General features: G+C 40.0%; 1 protein-coding gene across 3 annotated transcripts in view; it reads left to right on the forward strand.

Moving 5' to 3' along the window:
• Positions 1 to 25,121, forward strand: part of Adamtsl1 (ADAMTS like 1) — an 883,891-nt gene that overhangs the window by 637,273 nt on the left and 221,497 nt on the right. For all 3 annotated transcript variants that reach the window (XM_029476025.1, XM_021160015.2, XM_029476026.1), the window contains one exon: positions 23,255 to 23,381. In XM_029476025.1, coding sequence (XP_029331885.1) covers positions 23,255 to 23,381 — 127 coding nt within the window. The remainder of the gene's footprint in view (positions 1 to 23,254; positions 23,382 to 25,121) is intronic.

The raw sequence follows: 25,121 nt of genomic DNA on the forward strand, positions 1-25,121 counted from the left end.
AATAAACAGCAGGCACTTTTCAAATCCCCAGACAAAGACATTGTTACTGGCCAGACATTACAAAAGCTTGGGAATTACCTCCCAAAACTTGAGGGCAAAGAGCAGACCTCTTCTAGGATAAAGTCAGTTATTTACTACCTGGTGATGCTATGGAGCTATTCATTCATTCAGAAAGTTTCCAGAGAATACAAAGGATCCCTAGGCTGTGTGCTAAGCATACAGCTGCCAGAAGCACTCAGGCCTTTCCCCAAGGATCCCATCTATAGCCTGCAGAGCTGATGGGCACTTCCCCCTCGCTGTATACTATTTACACTGAGAATCACTTCACTGGGAGAGGATTCCATGAGAAATAGCTCTGAGAGCACATGCTGCAGAGTGGGGCGACTGCTTTGAAAGCAAATCTGGCAGCTCCTCAAAAGGTGACACACAGAGTTATCATATAACGCTGCAATTCTACTCCTAGATATGAACCCAAAGAATAAAATCCTACATTTATACAGATGACCTATTCTCCAGTGTTTATAACAACAGCATTCAAAATGACCCCTAAATGAGACAACAACCTGAAGGCACTTCACCTGCTAAATGGATAAATAAATCTAATATCTTGCATGCTAATTTTAGAATAGAAAACAATTAACATAATTTTCAAATCTATTATAAGAGAAGCCAGTAACAAAGGGCCACTTCCTTTCTCTCTCTCTCTCCCTCTGTGTGTGTGTATGGGTGGGGGATATTGTTGCTACTATTACAAAATACTTCACATCTAATAATTTATAGGAATAGAGAAAGTATAAGAAGTTGGGATAGTGCTGGGATCTGGTTCATGACTCCATGCCAGAAGATAGTCACATAGTGAGGCAGAAAAAATACGTTAGTTCAGACTCCCCTTTCCTCTTTTGTAAGCTACTAATATAGTCATGGGAACCCTACCCGTATAAACTACTTAATACTAATTTAATACTATCTCCCAAAAGTTCCACCTCTTAATATCACCAATATCTTGACTTTGGAATTCTTTTCTGAACATATGAACCCACAGAAATCACGCACTGTGTCATTTCCTGTATATGTGAAATGTCTAGCACAGGCAACTCTGGGGAGATGAACATCAGCTCGAGGTTGTCTGTGCCAGGGTGCCAGAGAGCTGGAAGGGAACAGGAAGTGATTAATAGTACGTATTGAGATAGTTGAGGGGGTGACAAAAATCTTATAAAGAAATTTTGGTAGTGAGGTATGGGCAGTTTATATGTTATTGCCTTTAGCCTAATCCTTAAACAAAATTAACAGTGACAATGTTTTTAACATGTGACAGAAGGGGAAGATGACAGATCAGGTACTGCAGATTTATTCATTCAGCAACTACTAATAGCACGTGTTCTGTTAAAATCTCAGGAAAGCAACTGTCAGTGCAGGAGCTCACGGGAAACAACTAGAGGCACAAGGGCCACTGAAACTCAGTTAGAGGAGGTGGGGAAGGCATCACTCTGTCTAAGGCTTCCCTTCCCTCTACACTCCTTCATTCAGAGTCCCCGGGGAACTAACATTCATGTCTGCTTTTGACGACCATTCACACCACATGCTTTGTCTTAGTATTTTTCATGGCCATCTGCACAGTTAAGTTGAGGTCTTGACACTGGACAGTGAACATAGCTCACTCGAGTTGAGCTGATGGTGTTGCTCAATATGACCATTCCTGCATGGTCCAGAGAATCAATGAACCTCTTTGTTGGCTATTTTTGTCCCCTGATGACCAAGTCCTTTCCAATTCTTATGAATTATTCATCTTAATTTTTTTAATCTTTTAATATATTTGAGGCTGTTCTCACTTCCTGTAGGCTTCGAAACAGCCTACATTTGGTGAACTCAGATAGAGTTGTCATGTACTAAGTTCCAAGTAGTTTTGAAGCTAAGGATTCCTGCCATCTACCCCATAGCTTGAGAAATCTTAAAGGGATCCCACAGCACTCTCCACCAGAATTGCTTAGTTCCTATGTATGCCATCCAGATCTCTGGGTGAGCCTTCATTGCTGAAGCAATTAGATCTTTCTTGAGATGGACTGTGCAAAATGCCAGGTTTCCAAAGGCCATAAAGATCTGTCAATACCCCAGGCAGATGGAATTTCTCTGTATTGTGTATAAGAAGACAGATGTAACAAGTGTTTGTACCTAGGGAGTGTTCATACAAGATTAGATGATCTTCAGTCATTCATTTTAATCAGTTCAGCTCTCTCTAATTTAATATGGTTATCAAGATTTTATCATCAAATGAGATGTTTGAAGGGTAGTTTACATGCATGAGAAATTGACAAGATCTAACACTCTATCCCTGGCTTTGAAGAAAAGAAGTTAAATTAAAACTAGGCAAAATAGACTTGAGGAAAACATTGTAAGATTGAGTGTCATGACACTCCATGTAATTGTTTTCAAATGTTAGAAATCAAATGTGAAAAGCAATTAGTACTTATTCTTGGGTTAATTGGCATGTTTCCAAGGAAACATCACATTAGATAAAGGGATGATTTTTTAAAATAGTTGTAGCTACTTTAATTGTCAAGATTCTTAATAAGAACAATTTAAAGCATTGAGGACCTTCCAGATTCTGAGCTATGAATATAATTTTACCCAAGTTTTAGCACATCCAAGTTGCCAAAGACTGTCCTGGAACAATCCTAAGAAGGGCTTTTTGCCAGTCAGGAAAATCCACACGAACACCTAAACTTAGTTTAATAAGCCCCACCTGTCCTTCAACTGCTTTTTTGGTTCGACTGCCCTGAGGAGTTCAAATCAAGAGGGAACAAAGTGTCTTTAGCTTCAGGCTGACCTACTTATGATCCAAGAGAACACCTCAGAATCAGAAATCAGGGAAGTGTAGCCAGGAACACTCCGTGTGGTGGGCAGAACAGAGACGCCAGCATAAACTCTAGGACCTTCTGGGATGTTTTGTATCCCACAAAGCTAATCATAAACAGAAAGGGACCTTGGAGAGATCGCCAGCCGGGTCTCCTCATCTCATGGACCAAGAGATGAAAGACTGGAGCTGGAATGTGACTTGTTCAAGGTCTCTCAATTAGCAAATGACAAAACCAAGAAGACTCAAACACGGGTTCTCCTTGCCTGGGTTAAGTGAGAATGGCTACGTGTATATGTGTCTGGAGACCCTTCCAGTGAGCAGTTTCAGGCGTTTACTTTCAACATATTTATTTGCTATGTTTGTCTCTTTCGCCATCGCTAAATGAATTTCAGCCCTTGACTGATGGCCAGATTATCACGGGAACATTCCATTCATTTAAAAATGGTAATATTATAAAAGAAAATCCAAGCAGCAAACCTTGCCAAAAAGGTAAAATTCTAAAAACCGTACTACTCGACATTTCCACTCTTGCAGAAATGCAGGACCAAAGCTGCTACACATGCATGGCACGGTACCTCCAGTCAACCAAGGCCTGATGGTTGGCGGCCGTGTGCAACTGGGCAGATGTGCGCACTTTAGTGCACATTTCATTTCTTTGCCAGCAGAATTAATTGAGATTGAAAGGAAGAAACAGATACTCCAGGAAAAGGAGCAGAGGTAGGATGGGGAGGGAGGTTTGGGAAGAAGTGGCAAGCATCCAGTCCATTTCCTCATGTCAGTTGTACTTGACTGTTGTCCTTGCTGCTCCGAAAGCTTCAAGAGTGGGGAAAGCTACCTCTTAGCGTCTCGGGGTGGCTGTCAACTCCTTAGCCAGAAATAATGTCAGTGCTCGGACTTAGGTGTTATTATTAATCTGTTCCATTTCTGAACTGTTTTATTGGACAACACAGATCATGTCTGAGCAGCCACCCCTGCTCTCTACTTTGTAGCTGTATGATCTGAATGAAGGCCATAGGGTCTCTTTTGAGACAGGAGGGCCTGATGAACTCAGGGTTGCCTTGAACTTAATACTATAGGCCAGCTGGCCAGTTACTCAAAATCAAGATCCTTCTGCCTCCACCATCTGAATGTGTGTTTGTCGCTGGCCTAAGCAGAGTGTTTCTTTTATTCACTTTTTTTCTTTTTGCTATTTCTTTGTTTCTTTCAATTTTTTACGTTAGTTTATTTAATGCATACTCTTCTTCCTTCCTCCCCACCTTCCCTCCTGCCTGCCTGTCTTCATTCTATCCTTCATTTTCCTTCCTTCCTTCCTTCCTCCCTCCCTTCCATCCATCCATTGTTAATTTACTTTCTTACTTACTTTCTGACCACAGATAGCAAGGCTTTACTTTGCTGTAAAGAAGAATATAGTTTGTGTAATTGAGGTGACAGAGTCTGCCCACTGTCAGGACCTCTGTAGTACCCACTGCCTCTCTTTTCTCATGAAGGTGCCTTGGGTGGGGATGGACTTCATCAGATTCATCCATAGCTGAGAGCATGGGTACCCAGGGGCACTGCAGTCCTCCTGCCAGGATACAGGACCTCCAAGTTCCTTCATGCTCAGCTTTTTCTTTTCCTAATTCTGAGAAATACTTTTATGCTCACGTGAAGCACGTTGGCAATGTGTCAGTTGAATGGTTTTTGTCAAGACTATTCAGGTTCAGACTTCCATTTCCCAAAGGAACCTCTTCAAGAGTCTCTCCACACTTCAAAGTAGAGCTTGTTAATCTTCTCCCACAGATGATTTTCATATCTTTAAAGGAGAAACTGCAAACCAACAACAATCCATCCAGATAGAACCTCCAAGCTCCTTGTGTAACAAACAGTGGTACATAGAGGACATCTGAGAGTTGCAGACTTTAAGTGTAATAGTTCCAACAAAACATGGAAAATATATCCTTTAAAACCCTCAGGTCAGGTCATTTTCTGCACTTCTAACCACGCCCTTAAGTGACAGACAGAGTGAAGAACTGCAGCCACCTAGAAATGGTGCCCACCCCTGGGAGGTTTATTTGCACACCCATATAGCACACAGCCTGACCCATGGCTGTTTGCATGTCTGCCCTTCCCTACAGCATGTGTAGTCTAGGTGCAGCTAATGGGAAGGTGAAAGAACTACCGTCGTCATCATTGTAGTACATGAATAATAAGACTATCCTTGACATGTATTGTATGTGACAGATGTGTGTGAAGCCTCACAGAAGATCCATTTATAGCGCAACTGGTAATTTGGTTGCTTGAGTCTGCAATAGCTGGTGGCTAGTTAGGAGGCAACTCCCACTCAGTCTGTCCCTAGAGCCATGTTTTTGCTTGGCCATGAATCGTTCCCTGAGTTTCAGGCTGTGAAAAACCTCTGGCTGTGCATTGGGGTCCTATTAGCCTTGGGTTTCCCCCCTTTCCCCCTCCTTTTTTATTTTTATTCTTATTATTTTTATTCTTGTTAAATGCGTGTACAAATGTCTGTGCACTACACAGTGCTCTTATCCAGAAAGCCACATTACAGCTGAGGGTTTTCCCACTTCTGTCAAGAAGATGAACAGGTGAAAGGTCACATTTGCTTGTGAAGCTCCCCCAGCTCTTGTCCTCCAGTTAAGTACAACTCTAGGTATAGATACATATGACCTGGGCAGATGGGTTCCTGTGAGAATGGGTTCTACTAAGTCAACTCGGAGTCATGTTAAAGGCTTTAAGAAGAACGTTTGAATATAAAGTAAATTGTAGTCTACTTAGCCTGAGGGCAGAAAAATATAGACTGTTGAAAGTCTAGAGATCGAGCTGGGCAGTGGTGGCTCACGCCTTTAATCCCAGCTCTTGGGAGGCAGAGGCAAGTGGATTTCTGAGTTTGACGGCAGCCTGGTCTACAGAGTGAGCTTCAGGACATCCAGGGCTACACAGAGAAACCCTGTCTTGAACACCCCCTCCCCCCCCCAAAAAAAAGAAAGAGAGAGAGAGAGAGGAAGAAAGAAAGAAAGAAAGAAAGAAAGAAAGAAAGAAAGAAAGAAAGAAAGAAGAAAGAAAGAAAGAAAGAAAGAAAGAAAGAAAGAAAGAAAGAAAGAAAGAAAGAAAGAAAGAAAGAAAGAAAGACTAGAGGTCAATGAGAGGAACACAAATGACTCATTCCAAAGCATACCTATGGATGATCAGAATCACAATCACACAGAAAGGCCTGGCCTTGGGAAGCACAGGTAGAATAGCTGTGGGATCCCCAGCTATGTGGCCATATTCCTTCTCCTTCACTGTTAATCATTCAGATTCATTAATATTGTCTATCTGCCCTAGCTGGTGTTCCATGACTTAGTTGTTCACTAGCCATAACTGCTGACTGTTTGATGGGTGATCATGGTCGTCATGCCATGCTTTTTTTTTTTTTAATAAAGGTTTTAAAATAAGAACTCTAGTCTATTTAGATGTGTCCAAACTTTTGACATTACTGCATTATATTATCATTTATATTCTACAAACTTTGTGCTACCTAAGAACCATGAGAGCAAGATACAAGATAAAACAAACAAACAACAACAAAATCTCATAATGTTTTGAGTGAGTTTATGATTTTTTTTGTGTGTTGGACTGCATCTATTGCTGACCTTGATCACATGTGGCTTACAGGCCATGATTGGACGTGCCTGAAGAGCCAATCTTATTGTGTATTTCACATAATAGCTAATGTTTATAGAAAAAAACATTTAAAGGTTCTGAGATGTAATAAAATTACGAGACAATGATTCTGACAGTTAAAAAAAAAATAACCACTAAAATAGTCATTAGAGATCAAGTCTGAATAATACCTCATATCTTTCCTGTGAGAGGAAATGATTGCAGTATGGTCATTTTGCAAGTCACATTAAAGTTCTACCATCTTCGCGGTGGCTAGTAATTGTAACAGGATGATATAGCACAGGCTTATGCATAAAAATGTCTCCTAGTTTGCAAGTGGATATGGCTTTGCTACTGTCTGCTGCTGTGAGTGAGCAGATACACCTTGAGTCTTTCTTCTCCCTGGGCAGGGACTTAACATCTTCCATGCTTTGGTGGAGGAATAGGAAAGGCTGGAACTACTCAGATGTTAATGGTGATAAACAAGCCATGGAAAACCCCTGTCTTGGTTCATAGTAGAAATCTTTTTGTACTAGGACAAGATGAACCTTCTGCAAGCAAAGTGAGTCTCCTCTCTTCTTCAGCCAAAAGTTCACCAGGGCTCAAACAAGTTCTTAATGGATTCCAGCAAGACTCTGTGAAGCTCTAGGAAAGGAGTTTCTGTTTCGAAACCTAGAGGAATGTGCTAGCTCAGTACCACACTAAAATCAGGACCCACCTGCACTCAAGCCCCAGACCCAGCTTCCAGTCTGGTTCCGATTTGGCAGGGGAGGGGGACCTTGGCAGCCTGCCTCTATTGTTTTAAAGCATTGCTGCCATTCTGTAATTCACAGCTCACATCTCACCTCCTCCATCACCCCTTTTCAGGCTGATGAGATATCAGCCCCATCTGTATCGCAAACACAGCACATAAGACCCTTTCATTCTGCTACTCAAGTCTATAAGACACGAGAGATTCTCAGTTGTCCATACTGATAAAAGAGTGAGTTCCTAGAGATAATCTGCCATTATGCCTGCATAGCTTGTGGAGACTTTCTACCCTCATAGAAAGGTACTGGACCCATGAAGATAAATCTGCAGGATACAGAGAAGTGATAGGTTTGAAAGGCCATGCCCAGGCCCAATTTATTCGTGATGGTGAATTTTCTATGAATGTTTGATTTGTAATCTTTCAGTAGTCTCAATTTTCTTATTAGTCTTGGAGCTGTGTGTATCTTCTAGGAGGGCAAACTAAATCACATAAATAGTGAATAATAATCTTTTTCATGAAATGAGAGCTCAGTTATTTTTTCACACCTATATTTGAGACTATTTTTATTTTTTAAGTTAACATTCAGAGTAATAAGTATCACCATGGTATTACTAAATATATGTATCATTATACTTGGTTCTTTTTTGCAAGTTTTAAAAATGTTATTGATTTCTTTTTTTAATTGTGTTTGAATTTTTAAAAATATGAGTATTGTGTATAGTTGAGTCTTCCAAGTTTTGGGCTTTTGAAGAATATCACAGAGCAGTTTTTAAGACACTTTTTAGTATTCTTTCCTTTGTGTCTTCTCCTCCTTCAGCTAATTTGCTGCTATTGTTTTGTTATAATTAATTGCCATTGTATCTGGTCTCATCCTTAAACTTTAAGAGCTTTGCATTCTTGCATGGAGTCTTCATCTTTTAGAGGAGTGATTGCTATACTTTGCAGATAGATAGGCCAAGGAACAGAGAGATGAGGTGATGTGGACAGAGCCACATAGCTGATAAGTAACACGACTCGAATTTCCATTTATATCTTCTAATTCCAAAGTACACCATGCTCTGAGATCTCTTGATTCTATACTGGACTATAGACATTATATAGTTGAATATTGATCTGGCTCTGCAAAAGAATGGCAAAGGCAAACCTACAAGCTTCTCTTTCTATGAACACATAAAGAAGCCACAAGACTGAGCAGGGCAGAATAAGGACATCATTACAGAGTTGCACCAAAAACAAACAGTATCACATGTTTACTTGTCCGCTTGCATCTAATTACACTATTCCATCTGTGTGTTCCTTGTGTTGATTATTTGTGTGTGTGTGTGTGTGTGTGTGTGTGTGTGTGTAAATTTGTCTCCTTTTTCCATTGTTGTAAAACAGATGTAACATACAATTTACCAATTTACCCTTTTTTAAGTATGTTGGTCCCGTGATAGTGAGCTCATTAACATTGTGATATACCCATTACTATCACCCACCTCTAAAACTTGCTCATCCCCCAAATGAAGTGCCACACCTATTAATGAATAACTCCACACTCTCCCCTCCCTTGAGCTTCTGGTAGCTGCCAATCTAGTGCCCATGTCTATCTATTTTAGTGCTCATATGAGTGGAATCATACAAAATTAATTTTCTGCCCAATGTGAGGATTTCTCTCCCCCAACCTAGGAAGTCTAAAATGCCGAAAGTTTATCCATGTGATCAGAAATTATTATTTAGACAATTTAGCTTAGATCAAAAATCCCATTCTTTTTATGGTAATATTTGAGATAGATGAAATTTTGTTTACCCTCTCACCTGGATGGACATTTTCTGCTTCCAGCAGTAGTGGATAACGTTGCTATTAGACATACAAGTACCTATTCATGCCTGTGGTTTCAGTTATTTCAAGTCTATACAGAGAAGTCAATTGCTGTTTCGCATGGTAATTCTATGTTTAAAATCCCAAGGGACTTGCACATTGGGACAGGGCAGGAGGTGGTGTGTGTGTGTGTGTGTGTGTGTGTGTGTGTGTGGTTTCCCAGTGCTATACCATTTTAAGTTCCTGGCACTTCACCTCCCAGTCCTATACCCACAATTCCCCCAGAGTCGGTCTGATAACACCCTTGAAAGCACAGCTATGACCTTTAAGACTCTCACTCTCCCACAGAGAGTACAATGCCACTCCCAGTTTGCAGAGCAGAGACTTGCTCTTTGTGATGGAGATCATGATGCCAGCACTTCTGGGAATTCCCCTCCCCAGGACTCTTCCTTTTTGCCCCTCTTCTGTTCCCAAACTCAGAAAATAGCCATGAAAACAGTGACATGCATGTCTGCATGGGAAAAAAAAACAAAAACAAAACAAAAAGAAAAACAAAAGCAAAAGTGTAGCTGCACCACTTTGCATTCTAATGAGACGGTCCAGAGAATGGCAGCTTCCTCACCCATCACATGTTGATTTATGATTACAAGCACAAGTTGGGCCAGCTGAAGCCACATCTGCAATTTAAATGACTGCTTACAAAATGGAGCTCTTAATATCTAGTTAGACTCCATGGCTGGCACAGTAATCAAGAAAGCTGTTAGTTATAACACAGTTTCTAACCAGGCATTAAACCGTAATCCAAACAGGAATGCAAGCTTGGTCTGGTTTGTTTGAAGGTAACAATATGTTTGTAGAAACCAGTGGATTTTGCATTTTACTTTGAAAAACATAGAATAGAAATGACATTGGGTGCTTTTGATTCTGCCAGTTGGGTATTAGCATGTTTTATTTTGAATTTTGCTTTTACTCTGGATCAGAAATTGGAGCTGCATGTAGACATGGCTGGAGAGGAACAAACTGATGCTAGTGACAGTTCTGAACCTTGGGGCAGATGGGTAGTATAAAGACTGCTTGCATAACTCTCCCGCATCCTCATACTCTGGAAGATAAGAGGGACAGTTTTTCTCCTTTTGTGCAATGTAGTAACTTTCCCAAATGGAGCATTCCCATGATGGCAGCATACTCTATTCTCATGCTCCAAAATTTGTATGTTATAGTCGACCTAGGCAAAGCCGAGGTAATGATTCGATGTGGCACTCGGTCTGCTTGCCGCAAGCTATAAGACCTGACCCCTAGACCACCGTGGAAACAAGAGGTGGATGCTGGAGTCAACATGCTTCTGAATTGACTTTTCCTCTTCTTCTGACACTGTGTGCTTCAAATTGGAAGTTCACACTGGGGTGATAATCACTGGCTTTTGGCATGCTCTAATGAGAGAAGGTCTCTGTGGGGTTAGATGGTTCAGAAGTGTCTGGGCTGAGTTCAGTTGTTTTTTATTCTCTGGACCCTCATCTTCCTTTGTCATCATTAATTTCTCCTTTAGGATGTCCTCTCCTCTCTTTCAGGTAATAACCTAGTCACTGCTGAAGCTAAGCTATGTCCAAGCATCAGAAACACATTTTTTTTAAGATTTATTTATTTATTTTATGTATGTGAATACATTGTAGTTATCATCAGACACACCAGAAGAGGGTACCAGATCTCATTACAGATGGTTGTGAGCCACCATGTCTTTGCTGTGAATTGAACTCAGGACCTCTGGAAGAGCAGTCAGTGCTCTAACTTGCTGAGCCATCTCTCCAGTCCCCAGAAACAAAATAGTGTTTCTCACTGATAGTGTTACAGGGAGCCCACCAGAGACCAACTGAAAGTCTTTATTCTAGCCAGTTGTGACCACACTCAGATATTCAGGACCTAGGTTTAGCATCAAGTGTTTAAAGTAAGGAATTTTTGAAGGCAAAAAAACACATCCTAGTATCTCAGCAGCTGCACGGGGCTTGGGGGAAGATTTCATGCAAGTAAGCAGTTTAACGGAAGCTGAGCTAAACAGCTTGAGTAGGGTTCTGCATGAGCAGACAATTTAACTGAAGCTAAGCTGGTTAGCAACTTTTGACCTGGAGTTCCTAGGATAGAGTTGAGTACTTTTCTACAAGGCTTCCCATGAAGGATACCAAGTTCTTGTCAAACCTAAAATGGCCTCAATAAGAATACGAGATGGAAGAACCTCTGTGCTGTCCTGCCCTGACACACACAATAGAGCTATCTTATAAAACTTGAAGACTGTTCAGCTCAGAGTTTATTATTATTATGACAATGATACATTTCTTCTACTTTTCAAGTAAGGTAAAATTGTCTCAAGTTGTATAAATTATAAAAAATGTATGCAGAATAAACACTACAAGGCACAATGTAGCCAACTTATTGTTTCACACAAAGCATATATCCCATCTCTTATTTGCCTGTGGTCCATCAGAAATCCTTAAGTTTAGAGAATAAAAGCAAGAGCTTTGGATACTTTCAGAGGGATTAGAATGCTTTCTGTGTTAATATTTATGCTTTCTGTGTTAAAAATGATGCTTTTCAAATAATTTGTAGAATTTGACTAGAAACAAGTACAACTACTGTAAAAAAAAACATTTTCAAATATTTCTAAATTTAATATTCCCGTTACACTGTAACTAACTCACTTGTGCTCTTCCGTTAAAGATGTGCTGAATGTCTTATTGTCAGATTTGAAACACAATTTCATCTGGATTTAAACTAGACTCACAGAAGAATAGAACAAGGATTTGTTTCTCTGTAGGGATGTGAGTTCGCATTGGTATTTTCTTAATCTGTCTGAATGGCCAAGAAAATGCATGCAGTCATTTCTTTGACTGAACTTATTATATCAAACATGAAAGAAGAAACAGCTCATTGCCCATTGTTATAGTACAGTGATTCAGCAAAATGAGTTTGATTGGCTATACCACCCCCACCCCCATACACCAACTCAGACTGGGAAAAGATGGCTACATTGTCTCTGCCCGGCTTGCCCTGCCAGTCCAATCACTGCTCCCAGCAGTTAACCTTTCATCTGGCCCACTAATGTGGGCCCCCATTTAAAAATCAGCCAGTTCATTTTTCTCTTCTGTGATTTGTGACTCATGCTTACTAATTAATTGCTGATTTTGATTAAAATACAAATCAAATTCACAGCTTCAGGGATGCTACTTTCCTTATTTTATAAGGGCAAAGTAACTTTTACCTCATCGTTACCTTGTTTAGATTCAGTGACTCTTTCCCACTGAAATACATTCATGTTGAACATTCTCAAACACAAATGAACTGCAGATTATCTGTTTTCTGTCAACATCCCTAGGTCACAATCTGAAGAGACTCTGGTAGAGAAAAGCAGAGCTCTTGTCCCAGCCCCTTAAAATTTGACTTTCCCAGGACCTTATGACTTAAAAGAATATATTTGAGACAGCTTTATTTTTGTATTGAAAAGGAGACTTAGTGATTATTGCTCACATGGATATATTTTAATGTGGTTCCTGAATTAACACTAGATCAGTGGTCTGGAGTTGGAAAGTTGAGAGTTTCCAGAACTCTCAGCGTTCCTCTATAACTTGAGTGACTTTTAGAAGAAATGATTTGCCACTCCACAGCAATGCTGGGGATTTTCTTTTTAAACTTTATTCTAAAATATTCCATTGACCTTCTTATAAGTAGTTTCTCTATGAGCTAACCCAGCTTGGTGCTGGCTATTACACTGAGCTACTTTAACTGGATATGGTCTGTAAGGGTGGAGCTTAAAAGCCATTTTCTGTGGGAATTCTATCTACTTTAAGTTCTAGCACAGTCTTTTTCATCTGTAGAGTAGAACTGTAATCTTACTTCATATCTGCTGTGGTCAAATCTAGAGACTAAAAAGCCTTTGCAAACTTGACTGTATGTCCAGAGTTATGAGACAATTAATCTATAAGACATAGATCACTAAGGAACAAAATGACTACACACCCCTCACAATGTAATTAAGACATATAGTTTGACAGTTATGTGGACTATGAGATGGAAGATTTTAAAACAGAATCATCTAAGGAGTTCTGAAATATATAGTTGGAATTTTTATGTTCCATGTACAATGTCCTATATCTTTATATAAGTTATGTCAAGTAATTCAAGAAAAAATAATTATTTTCTTTTTATAATTCATGAGACACTGGATTTCATGTAAACAATCTGACAAATTCAAATAGATGGCAATAAGTCAGCACAACCTAGTGGAGTCGTGTGTTGCCCTATAATGTCATCCTGTCTCTTTCATGGTAGAATGTGCTAAAGAACAGAGTTTTGGGTTTTTTTTAGGAGTATATGATATACAGATTCCTGGTGAAAATAATGATTCCCCAAGCTAAAAAATGGGCAATGCAGTAAATTCATTGATAGCATGCTGTGATACAGTGTTCTGGCCTTGTAATAAGCACAACATCTCTACAGCAGGAACTCTAAGGATCATGTTAGAACTGCGATTCACAATAGGCACTGTTTCTTAGAGGTCAGAGTAAAAGCTCTTCACGAAGAATAGCCTCACCATTCCATTCAAATTCTTTATAAATATAGCTTATTTCTTTGGGAAAACTGACATTAGCAACCTTGACTTCTCAAGTAGATCTAAAACAGAGTTGCTGTCTTATGCATGCTTTCGAGACGTGGACAAAGGTTTGGAGTGATTCTTCAGTAGTGCAATTTTGAGATAAACTCTGTATTTGACCAAATTTCTTTGGATTTACTTAATAGAGATTCAATAAGCATGGATAGAAATGGCAATAGAGAAATGAGTGATCTGTAGTTGAAATCATCTAAGTCTGTCAATTAGGGATGAGTTTGAAAGTTGTTGAAGAACAATACATATAACTTTGTCCAAGAAGCTTGAAACTGTTAAAAAAAAAAAAAAGTAATATCTAGGGAGGTGACCAAGCACAGAGTTGACAGCAAGAGCAGGAAACCTCTTCTCCAAGGATATGAGACGGGACAGCAGGACACTTAGCTTACCATTGCATCTCCTCACCTCTTTTTGTCCTCTCTAGCCTTGACACATAAACCAGCACACTTGTCTAATTTCAGATAATTACTGACTTTTAAATGAGAGTTTTATTGCATGAAAAAAAATTGTTGAATTATGACCCATATCTGGAATTTTGAACTCTTTCGATCAAAATGTCAACAAAATTATCCAGAGCTATGTATGCAAGCGAGGGCCAGCCCTGACAGCAGAATGGCTGCTCTGTGGTAGCTTATTGAACAGGCACATTCTACCAGAGCAGAAGACCGGCTGCTATCCTTTCTTCTCAACAAAGGGCTCCTGTGTTTGAACAAAAACTATGTGCTGTATGCCCAGCAGTAGAAGGGAGTCTGAGCAGTGATGTCAAAGTATACCATGATGTCACCACAATTCACAAAGAATTGCAGTTAATGCCATGTGAAGTGCTGCCAAATCCAACACTTTCCCTCTTGGGTACTTCACAGTCTGAGAGACAGAAGCAAGGCCAGAGGTCAGGTCTTTGTATAATTTTGTTTCACATTCTCCAGACACCCTAATTTTGGAAGCAGAGAAGAGGCAAGACAGCCTGTTAAAGAAAGGTGCCTGGCCATCTGCAGAGAATGAATTCTCGTATCTGTAAGCAATGGTGTCTATACTTGAGTGATTCTTAGGCTCTCTGCTGGAGACTACTAGATAAACAAATTTTACTAAAAACAATATGCAAAGGAAAAAAAATCCAGATGTGTTTAGCAATAAATTTACACAAGAATGTGGTCTGAACCCTGGAATAAACAAGGGAGGAGAAATATAAATCAGATCGGGAGCACCTGAGAGTGAATACATGCTGGAAGTCAGACCTCCTCAAATGCCTTTTCCCTTCCAGAGTATTTATTCAGCCATCGTCTGGACAAGACTCCTGACCTCCCAGAAATGCAGAGCAGGATAAGTTCTTTAAAATATTTTCAACCTGAAAAAAATTTAATTCCTCTTCTTGGTGTCTCATAATGCTAGCCTTGATATCTTGCTTCTCTTTCATTTCCTTTATAACATAAAAAGATGAAAACTTGGGGGCTGAGGATATAGCATAGTTTATAGAAAATGCTTGTACTGGGAGCAGAGTTCAATTCCCCACCACAACACAAGAAGCTAGACAAGGTACAGGGATAGGAAGATAGGGATAGGCCTGCTGGCTACTCAATTAGTGAGCTCTAAGGCTAGTGAGAGACTCGCCCTGTCTCCAAAAAGAAAGAGCAAATGGGGGCAAGAAGTGATTGAGAAAGACACCCAACATCAGCCTCAAACCTCCACATGCACACGAACACATGCAGAGGCAGACACCCATGAACACATACAAGGTAAGGCCAAGAGAACCAGTGTGGATGGCCTGTGTTCTCTAGAATGTGCAGTGAGCATGCTACTGAGGAACTTACTATAAAGAGAACAGGATTAGCCCCAAGATGAACCAAAACAAACCACCAGCCAGGGGAAAACAAATCTCTGTCCTGTGAAATCAGGCTGTCCTGGAGAATTCAAACACAAAGGTTGTCGAGGTCCCATCCCTCTGGGGAGGCAGGAGCAGAGAGACTGCAGGTGGAGGGACTGTGGCCAGATAGCCAAAGAGGAGTCCACACAGGGTCCACTGAGGGCTTACCCAAGTGGAAGTCCATGAGGAAGAGCCAAGAATCAAGTCAAAGAGCAACCACAGGATGAATCTCCAGATGCAAATTTCTGGGCATGCCAGAGCAAGGGCACAAAGCCCAGAAAGCAAGCCTAGGGAAAGAGGTCAGAGGGTCAGAGGGACCTGCCCTTGCAAGATGTGAGCATCCGTACCCTAAGACAATTCTAGAATAATGGGTAGTGGGCCAGAGACAGGGAAGAAACGTGAGAGGTGAGGGTTGTTTTCCTACAATGCTGTGCTAAAAGATGCTTCTCCTGATCTTTCTTTCCCTCTTCAGAATTAATAGGATGGAATTTAAGTGTCATGGCTATCGTGTTGTAGGAGTTTGGGGAAAAGAGGGAAATTCTTTGAACTTTCAATATATCCTGTCTTCTGTGTCACTACTTATAAACTGAATTCATTTATTCATGTAGTACTTATTTTCTGTGTGCTGAATATTTGGGTGCTGACATTGTTCTCAGAGAGCAGCGAGTAAGATAACTGTACATGCTAGATGATAAAAAGAAATACCACATACATGTATGTTCTATTATATGAAATTAGTGCTGTGAAATAAGACAAGAGATCTAGATCAAAGGACTTGAGACTGGGGATGAGATACAATACCTCATCAACTGAGGTCTTACTGAGACAGCCGACGCTTTCTCAAGCATATACTTAAGGAGACAAGAAGACCACTATAAAAATGTCTAGAGCATTCCAGCCAGAGCCAACAACTGGGGCTGTCCTAAGAGGAGGATACATTTTGTTTCTTTGAAAAACCATGAGGAAGGTAGGTGAGTTAGAGAGAGATGGAGTCAGAAAGGAGACTAGGGGGAGTTGGTGGATGCATGGGAGGAAGATACTTTATAACTGAGTGGCAAGCTCTGAGGACAGAGTACCATGTATAGGGAGGATTCTTCTGGGAAAATTCTGTCTTCAGCAAAAGGAGTGAATATTTTCACATAAATGTACATTATCTAGTTACATATTAGAATGTGGGAGAGCTGAACCTTACCATAACCAGTCTAATCGCCTATCGGCATCTCCTGCTAGTGTGTGTGTGTGTGTGTGTGTGTGTGTGTACTGGATCCTAGCTACCTCAGAGCTACAGAGAAGTGTTGCTTTGTACAACAAAGTGTGACGGACAGAACCATGAGCATCCTCCTTCCTCCTGTCTCAAACACCCAAGACATGCTATGTCATAGCCTAGAAGGACTGCCGTCCAGTAATATTTGTTGCTCTTCCTGTACTTTAGCTGTGACAATACCATGTCCTAGGAGTGTGTTCTCAGGCAAGTACTTTTTAACCTTTCAGAAGGAACTAAGAATTTTTTTTTTAATAAGATCATCATGAGTTTAGTTATTTTTCAGGGTTACTAAAGGAATGAAGTAAGAAGACATAATTACCTAAGTATGGGGAATGTCTGGCAAATGGTAGTTCATTTTACCCCAGCCTTTCTCTTTGTCTGTGCCCTTTTGATCTTCATTTTAGTCTTCATGAACTTACTTCTTTTCTGCTCTCGCCTGTTTCTAGAGAATGGTCAGATTCATCCTGTTCACCCTTGATGAGGACTGTGCCTACAGTCAATCAGATATCTCCATATTACCGCATCAGCCAGTATAATGCCTAGGTTCACTAGTTATTGTTTAATGTGGGCATAATCAACAGCTTCATGTGCCACTTCTCCCAAGGATTATTTACACGATAAACAAAGGCCTAAGCAAGGGTTTTTAATTCAAAAGTATCCTGTATCATTTCATCTTCCTATGCGGACTCCGTGTTTTGGAAGTTTCTATCTACTCATAACACTACATGTATTAGGTAATACTTTTTTTCTCCAATTTCATGACTTAAAGATCAGAATTTGCAATTAATAAATACATACAGCCAAGATCAGCATTCTGTGTGTTTGTATAATTGAGGTGGCTGGTGTCTTGGTTACCTTATATCGTTTGATTACAGATAAGCTTATTTCCATTAAGGTTTTGAAAATAGTAAACTTAGCTCACAGGCCACTGTGGGTGCCTTTGTGAATTACGGGGACCCTTGCTTTCTCATACTGGAAACTTTAGTTAGAACCCTCCCCCACCACACACACACACACACACACACATGCTCATAAAAATAACCATAAAATCATAAAAGAACATTTAGTGCCCATAGTAAACTGTAAGACAGGGAGTGTGTATGTGTACATGATGTGTGTATGTGTATACATGTTGCTCTTGTTTCTTGTTTTTGTTGTTGCCGCTGCTGCTGCTGTTGCTGTTGGTGGGGCACAGGTTTAGATTGGGGGTAACACCTGATTCATTTTCCATATGTGCTTCCAAGTCACACATCACACATGAAACCATCCCTTCATTCCTTCATCCCTTCATCCCTTCACCCCTGTGCCTGGATTTTGCTCTGGTCATGGTGATCCACATGAGAATTTTCAACCTAGTCATTATCATTGCCACATAAATATTTTACTGTATACCTCTGTGTGCTTCATGGCATTCCACAAGACAGAATCTTGAGGTTGTTACTTTCCAGCTATTTGATCATGGGGAAGTTATCTTCTCAACCTCAGTGTTATAATCTGTACTCGAAACCATTTAAATATAAAAAGAAATAATACTTGTGGAAAAATAATACTTGTGGAGAATTGTCTGAAAGAGAGTCAGCCAGTTCATTTCGCTGGCTCTGGAGTGGTAAATTGGTTTAGTCTTCTCATATAACAACCATAGTCTATTGGATTTGGTTCCTAGAGCATAATGGCTTTAAGCATCCAGGGCCACGTAAAAACTCAGTGGCAAAGAATGCTGCAGTTGCTTCGCATGTCTGCTATGGGTCTGGGCGGGGAGAGTAGCTGCATATGGGCCATATTTTTGCCTAGCCCCAAGGGTCCCGGTGTTCACCCTGGGATCAGGGCAGACAGTTCCAGCGCTTTGTACTGAGATGATTTGTTTATGTTTCTTAAAATGCCTTGTATCCAATATGCTCTAACCGTTATGCTTCATTAGAGGTCCTTGGGAAAATATGCATCTGGCATTTGGGTCCTTTGAGGTTTTCCTGTACCCGTATTTTTTTTTAATCCATTCATTATACAGACACGAGTTATGTCTACTACAAGGAACACATCACCTATACATTTTGAAACAATCCAATACGTTTCTTCTTTTTCACAGTTGCTCTCCTTTCTTCTATTCTGAAAAGTTCAAATACAGGCACAGCACATAATCCCACTTAGCATGCAGCAAAGCTACGCATGCTCATGGTACGCAATACATATAGCTTCCTCGTGTCTGGACTTACTCTTCCTAACCTTGGTTTTTCTTTTGGCTTTGTTGACCCATTTAAAAGGTTTTTTTTTTTTCATTATATTACATCAGAAATATGTGCTACATCTTATTGTAAAGATCTTAATCTTTGAAGAATCTGATTGGATGTTCTATACCTCCCCTACTTCTAAGCATAATTAGGAGATGAGGTGTAATATCTGTAAGAGCATACTGTCTCCCATACAATTTTGTCTAGATTAAATAATTCAGAGGTACTCAGATCAGATTTGCAGTTTAGTTTTCCATATTTGTCTTTCCCAGTGCTGAAAATAGAAGGATTTAACAGTATCTTACCTCATGGGTTGGATCACGAAAAGCTTGACATCATTGGCTCAGTATTTGATGTTTGCAGTTGAGGTCTTTATGGGAAACCATTTGAAACAGGGCCAGCATGAACCATCTAAGATCATGTATCTAGGGTATAGCATCTGCTTATGGATTACATTTATTCATGTTATAAAAATGATTAGTTTGTTGAATTGGTTTTCTTCTGTGACTTCTAGTCAAGATGTTTTTATATATTACGGCATCTAGAGAATTCCAGTCTTGTGTTCCACCTATTCTGTTGCTATCAGCTGTGGAAAGTGAAGGAAGAAAGACCTTTCAGCATGCACTGAAGGCCTGCTGCCTAAAATCTGCAAAATGTGTTGAAAGTCAGTGAGCCAACCGGGATTGCCGACTGTGGTAGCAGTATTTGTTTAAGGAGCCCTTTCCCTACTGACTTTAGCAAGTCTTGATAAGAGAAGGAACATCGGCAATGTAATATTCATATTTTCTAGTCATAAAGAAAGAAAAGGGCTGTATGTTTGCGCACACAAAACATCATGTGTCTAAAATGTAAGAGCCAAACAAGGTTGTCTATTATTGCATATAAACATCCAAAAGACTGTTATTAATACTAGTCAGTTTCGCCAGTTTCGTCAGTTTCGGTGGTGTTGGTGCATGCCTTTAATCCCAGCATTTGGGAGGCAGAGGTAGGTGGATTTCTGATTTTGAGGCCAGCAAAGTGAGTTCCAGGACAGCCAGGGCTATTCAGAGAAACCCTGTCTCAAAAAGAAAAAAAAAAAAAAACTAGTAAGTCTCAGGGAATTATTGGTGCTATTTTGCTTGTCTGTACATTGTTTTTAGGATATATTGTACTTCATAGCACTTGAAATAAGCATTTGGCAAACTTCGCTATACTGTGAAATCATTTTGATGGCATGAGGCTAGACCCCTGCTCCAACTGATATTTAGTAGCAGAATATGAAGCTACATCTGACCAAAATATTCAGTTAGATTTCCATCCTTTTCCAGAAGATTCTCTGCAGCTGCCAAAAGAGTGAGTGGACATTATCTCACTTCAGTGTCTTGTCCAGAATGGGGTGGATCTGGGAACTCTGTGACCTGAACATAGCCTTCCATGATGTTTGATTAATAATGAGTGTAGGTACACTTGGGAAATAGTCTCTAATAAGTTGTCCTTTACAGTAATTCCTGTTTGTGTGTCAGGACAGGGGTTTAAATGTGGCCTCTCATCATTTGGGACATGCTTTTTTATTTGTACACACAGATGCATACACACAAGTACAACCCCACACACTCACCCCTTGTGGAGTGGGCTTTAAGTCCAAGCAGAAAGTAGTTGATTACTCCCATAACGCCCATGCCGCTATGGTGCCAGTGTGGTTACTGCCTGAGTGGTTATTGTTATAGCTTGCAGTTTCCACATCTGGGTAAGATCCTCTCCCAGTAGCATACATAGAATCTTCCAGCACTATGAAAGCTAGGCAATGGGAATGATACTTCCAGGTCAGTACCAACTTAATTTATCCATGTTTTATGACTCAGACATGTGGTGTCTTCAGCCACAGGATCTTTATCATTATGTTTCATAGGCTAGGCAAGAACAATGGTGATGGGCTGTAATGACTGAAGTGGGTATTGTGGGACCACACTAACGACTCATAGATAAGTAACATTGACCCTGGGCTTTTTATTTGATAATCTATGGTATCTGGGAAGTTTGTTTTCTAGATAGGGGGAAAACCACAGATCTCAAATTATCTACAGCCTGGTGTTCAGGCAAGTATGTTCACTGACCAAGCTTCATGTCAGTTCTGTAACCATCTGAGTTAGGGGTGTGGAAAAGAAATTCCAAACTAATAGTGGCTTAAACTAACAGAAATATGTTCTCTTGCAAAAAGGAAAATAAACTAAGATATAATCAGTCCCAGTGTGGTACAGGGACTAGGTTCTTTCCTCTGTGCTGGTCCATCCTTAGCATGGTCTTTTAATTCTCTAGGTTGTCTCGTTTTTATGATAGGAGCTATCAGGAGGAAGGCAGATAGAGCTTACGAGAGGGTACTAGATACAGGGTACTTAAGAGGGTACTTAAGCTATGTCAGATTCTTTACTCTTCCCAGGACACATTATATTGCCATTTATATTTCAACAGTTACAATTTAGATATATGACCAAGGAGAAATGCCTTCTTTTAACTCAAAATATTACCACCTCAAGAGCCTGTGTTATAGAGAAAAATATCAGACATTTATACCAGGTACAAACCCATAGTCTACTATCTATAAAGAAAAGGCTGAGAATGCATAGAACTATAGAGAAGTTAACTCTAGATTCTGGAAACATCTTTCTTTGCACAAAGGATTCTTAATTTAGAATTTGAAGGGTCAGTAGAAATCCTCCAAGTAATGAATTGATCAAGAACGTTCCATATAGAAAGTATAAAATGCTCAAAGGAACAGAAAGTTCTAGCATCATACTTAACAATTCAGTCCATTTCTACATTCCTGGTTGCTTTCTTTTCTGTTAATAATAGATCTGAAGGTAAGAATTTAAATTCTAATTAATCCTAATAGTTATTCATAATCAACAGATTAAGACATGTCAGGAATGATTACGCTGATAGAATTGCAAACAATTTTCTACTTGGACCAAACTAAGAACATTTCATTTGATGATAAAATATTCCACATTTTAAAAATAATTGAGTTAGAATATTTTGGCATTTTCAAAGGGAATTGATACAAAGGAAGAGAAACGTAAAAATAAAGCAATTGTGTCAGAGAGCTATTTGTGTTTAAGCATTGAAATGAAGCAACACTTAGAATTGACTTGGTTCGTATCCTAGGGTCTACAAACCCACCCGGAGAGCACGAAGTCAGGCTCTGGCCAAGTTCCTCAGAAGGAATGTCACCTCTTATTTAGCAATCCCTAGTATGATTGTTTTTTTGGATCTAAGAAAGCTAAATTGTTCTTTTCTAAGCATGGTTTTGGAGTCATAAGAAGTCTTTAGGATTATGGAGGGTTTTTTTATAATTATCTCCCACTGTTCCATTAAAGACATGAGAATCCATTAAGAATTTTCCAGAGAAACTTAAATCTTTTAAGAAACCTGAAAATTCTATAATTTAAGAAGGGAATCCAGTTAGGTTTGAGATGCTCAAGAGCACAAATTCTAATGCCCACTGCCCATCTTGTCTGCCCTTCTCTATAGGCGAAAATCCTATGACGTTAAACATGTCTTTCTTCACTGAGCAACAGAGCCCTGAATTCATGACCCTTGAGTGGTGTGACTTAGTCGCCATGTATTCCCGTGAATCAGTTGCACTAAAGAATCTAGTTTTGAGACCATTTCCACCTACATCTAGGTTTTCTTCTTTCTAATTAGCTAGTGTCTAATGTAGTACTTTTAAAGAATATGGTATAAACATAGGCACATATATCCCTTCAGCAATGTGTATCCGTTGGCCACATGTACCCCTGCAGCCGTGAGTACGCCTGCAGCCAGGTGTACCCCTGCAGCCGTGTGTACCCCTGCAGCCAGGTGTACCCCTGCAGCCACGTGTACCCCTGTAGTGCTAACTCTGTCTCTCCATCTCTTTTTAAGCTGAGAAGATTCTTCTTAGTCAGAGCCTCTCTGACTTCTCTCACCAAAGTGTTGTATGCTCTCAAGAGTACTATTGTATAACTATATTTGTGGGGTTTCTCACATATTTTGCCCTTAGCCTGTTTCAAATTCTGTTTAACGCTGTCCCTTTGAAATGAGGTACATCTTATGTCTCTCAGAGATGAGGGTGTGTGCATCATTCATCCTATGTCTCTCATAGATGATGGGTGTGGACATCACTTGGTAGCCATTGGCCTTACCCCTGCGTTGAAAGGTGCCTCACTGAATTATCGATTTCTCTTTCCCATTAGATTGTTGGCTGTGATCACCAGCTGGGGAGCACTGTCAAAGAGGATAACTGTGGAGTGTGCAACGGAGATGGCTCAACGTGCCGGCTGGTCCGAGGGCAGTATAAATCTCAGCTCTCTGCAAGTAAATGTAAGACATGACAGATGTGGGTCGTCTTGTGCTTGTTGATTTGTTCCTTAACACTTACCTCGCTGCGTCTCCCCCCTGCAACTGCTGAATAAAACATCTAGAGAAGAATCTGAAAATGGGAGTAAATGTGTTCCTGCTTTGTGGATTCATGTGGGACAAATCAGATCACCAGTTGTAACCTGAAGGAGAAACTTTTTTCTTCTGAGGCACAATAAGAAAAAAAAAACTAGATATGTATCTAAAGACATATTGTAGCTTTTCTACTCAACAGAGGTGCAGACTGCATCCTAGCTTCTGTCCGATATGTAATCTGAGATGCCTGGTAAAATTATCACAGAGAGAGTAAGAAAATCAGCTCAAATTCACCCCTACTACTGCAGAATCACATGGCCCTCATGGTGGCCTGCTTGCAGTCAGTGCTGACAATAGGTTCTTTCAGAATTGACATTAGGCCAACGTTTTGTGAAGTCATTTAATGATGTTTGAGTCCTGATCTCCCTAGATCAATAAACAAGTTTTCCTATATATGAATGTGCCTTGAATTCCACACTAGTAACTCATGTAGTCTTTATAGAAACCTAGTTAGTAAGGTAGTCTTTCTCGGGTCACATAAAGAGCTAATATTTGAGACCAGAGTCTGATCCCAGTACCTAAACACTTAGAATAATTCATATGCAACTTCAAGGTTTTAGATGGCATGGCATTTATGCCTTCTGTTCTTGCAAGACTCAACTAGGAAGGTATCCTTGGCCTTCTGAGTAGATCCAGCCATGTGCTTTATAACTATTCAACTCCAGAGTTAGTAACAAGCATGATGGGACGGTAGAGGGATGGATAAGGACCAAGGATACCTTTCTAGTTGAGTCTTGCAAGAGCAGAAGGCATAAATGCCATGTCATCTAAAACCATGAAGTTGCATGTGAATTATTCAAATAGTTTCCTCTATGAAGACCACTGCACAGAAAGAAGCATGGCCCTTTTACTCAAGGGCATGGAATTTGAGAGCCATTTTGACTCTGGCCTAATGTTTTCATTATCTACCACCCTTCAGTATGTCATTTCCCAATATCTACTTTCATATGTCTACCCCAGCCTGGGAATGAGAATAAATTTTTGAATGTCGTTTTGTTCTCTGCACTTGTAGACTAGTTAGAGGAAAACAATTGATGTGTGGCAGATGTATGGCTGTAAACAGGCCTGTGGGTCAAGAGGAGAGCAGATGAAGCTGCTTGGGGCAGCACTGGAGCACTAGTCTGTGAAGGCCTGAAAAGGAACCTCACCAAAGGGGAGGGACAATTGGGAAAAGAGGCAGGAAGAGTGGCCAGGGACAGTTGAGCATGTGAAGAATTAGAAATGCCTACGTAGGATACTCACCACATTTTCACTGCTCTAGAGGCATGGGAAAATGATATTCTCTTAAAAAGTAAAACTTCTAAAATGTCTGGCAGCTAAAATGAAGGATGGGATGACTTGGACATTGATATAGCACATCCAGAAAAAAGTTTTCTTCGCTCATGTATGTTGCTCACATATGCTCATAGCTTCTTTTATATGATGAATAACTAAGAAAGTCAGAAGATGGAAACCAGAGCTAGATAGAGAGGCAAAATTCTTTTTTAAGTCTCTGAAATTCAGGTTGGATACATTTATTTTTTATTTTAAAAATGCATTTAAAAGGTCACTCTTAATGGAATTCTCTGAGGAATGCTGAAGAATTAAAATCTTTCTAATTATCTGTTA

The sequence above is a fragment of the Mus caroli genome, chromosome 4, assembly GCF_900094665.2.
Source record: "Mus caroli chromosome 4, CAROLI_EIJ_v1.1, whole genome shotgun sequence".
NCBI lineage: Eukaryota > Metazoa > Chordata > Mammalia > Rodentia > Muridae > Mus > Mus caroli.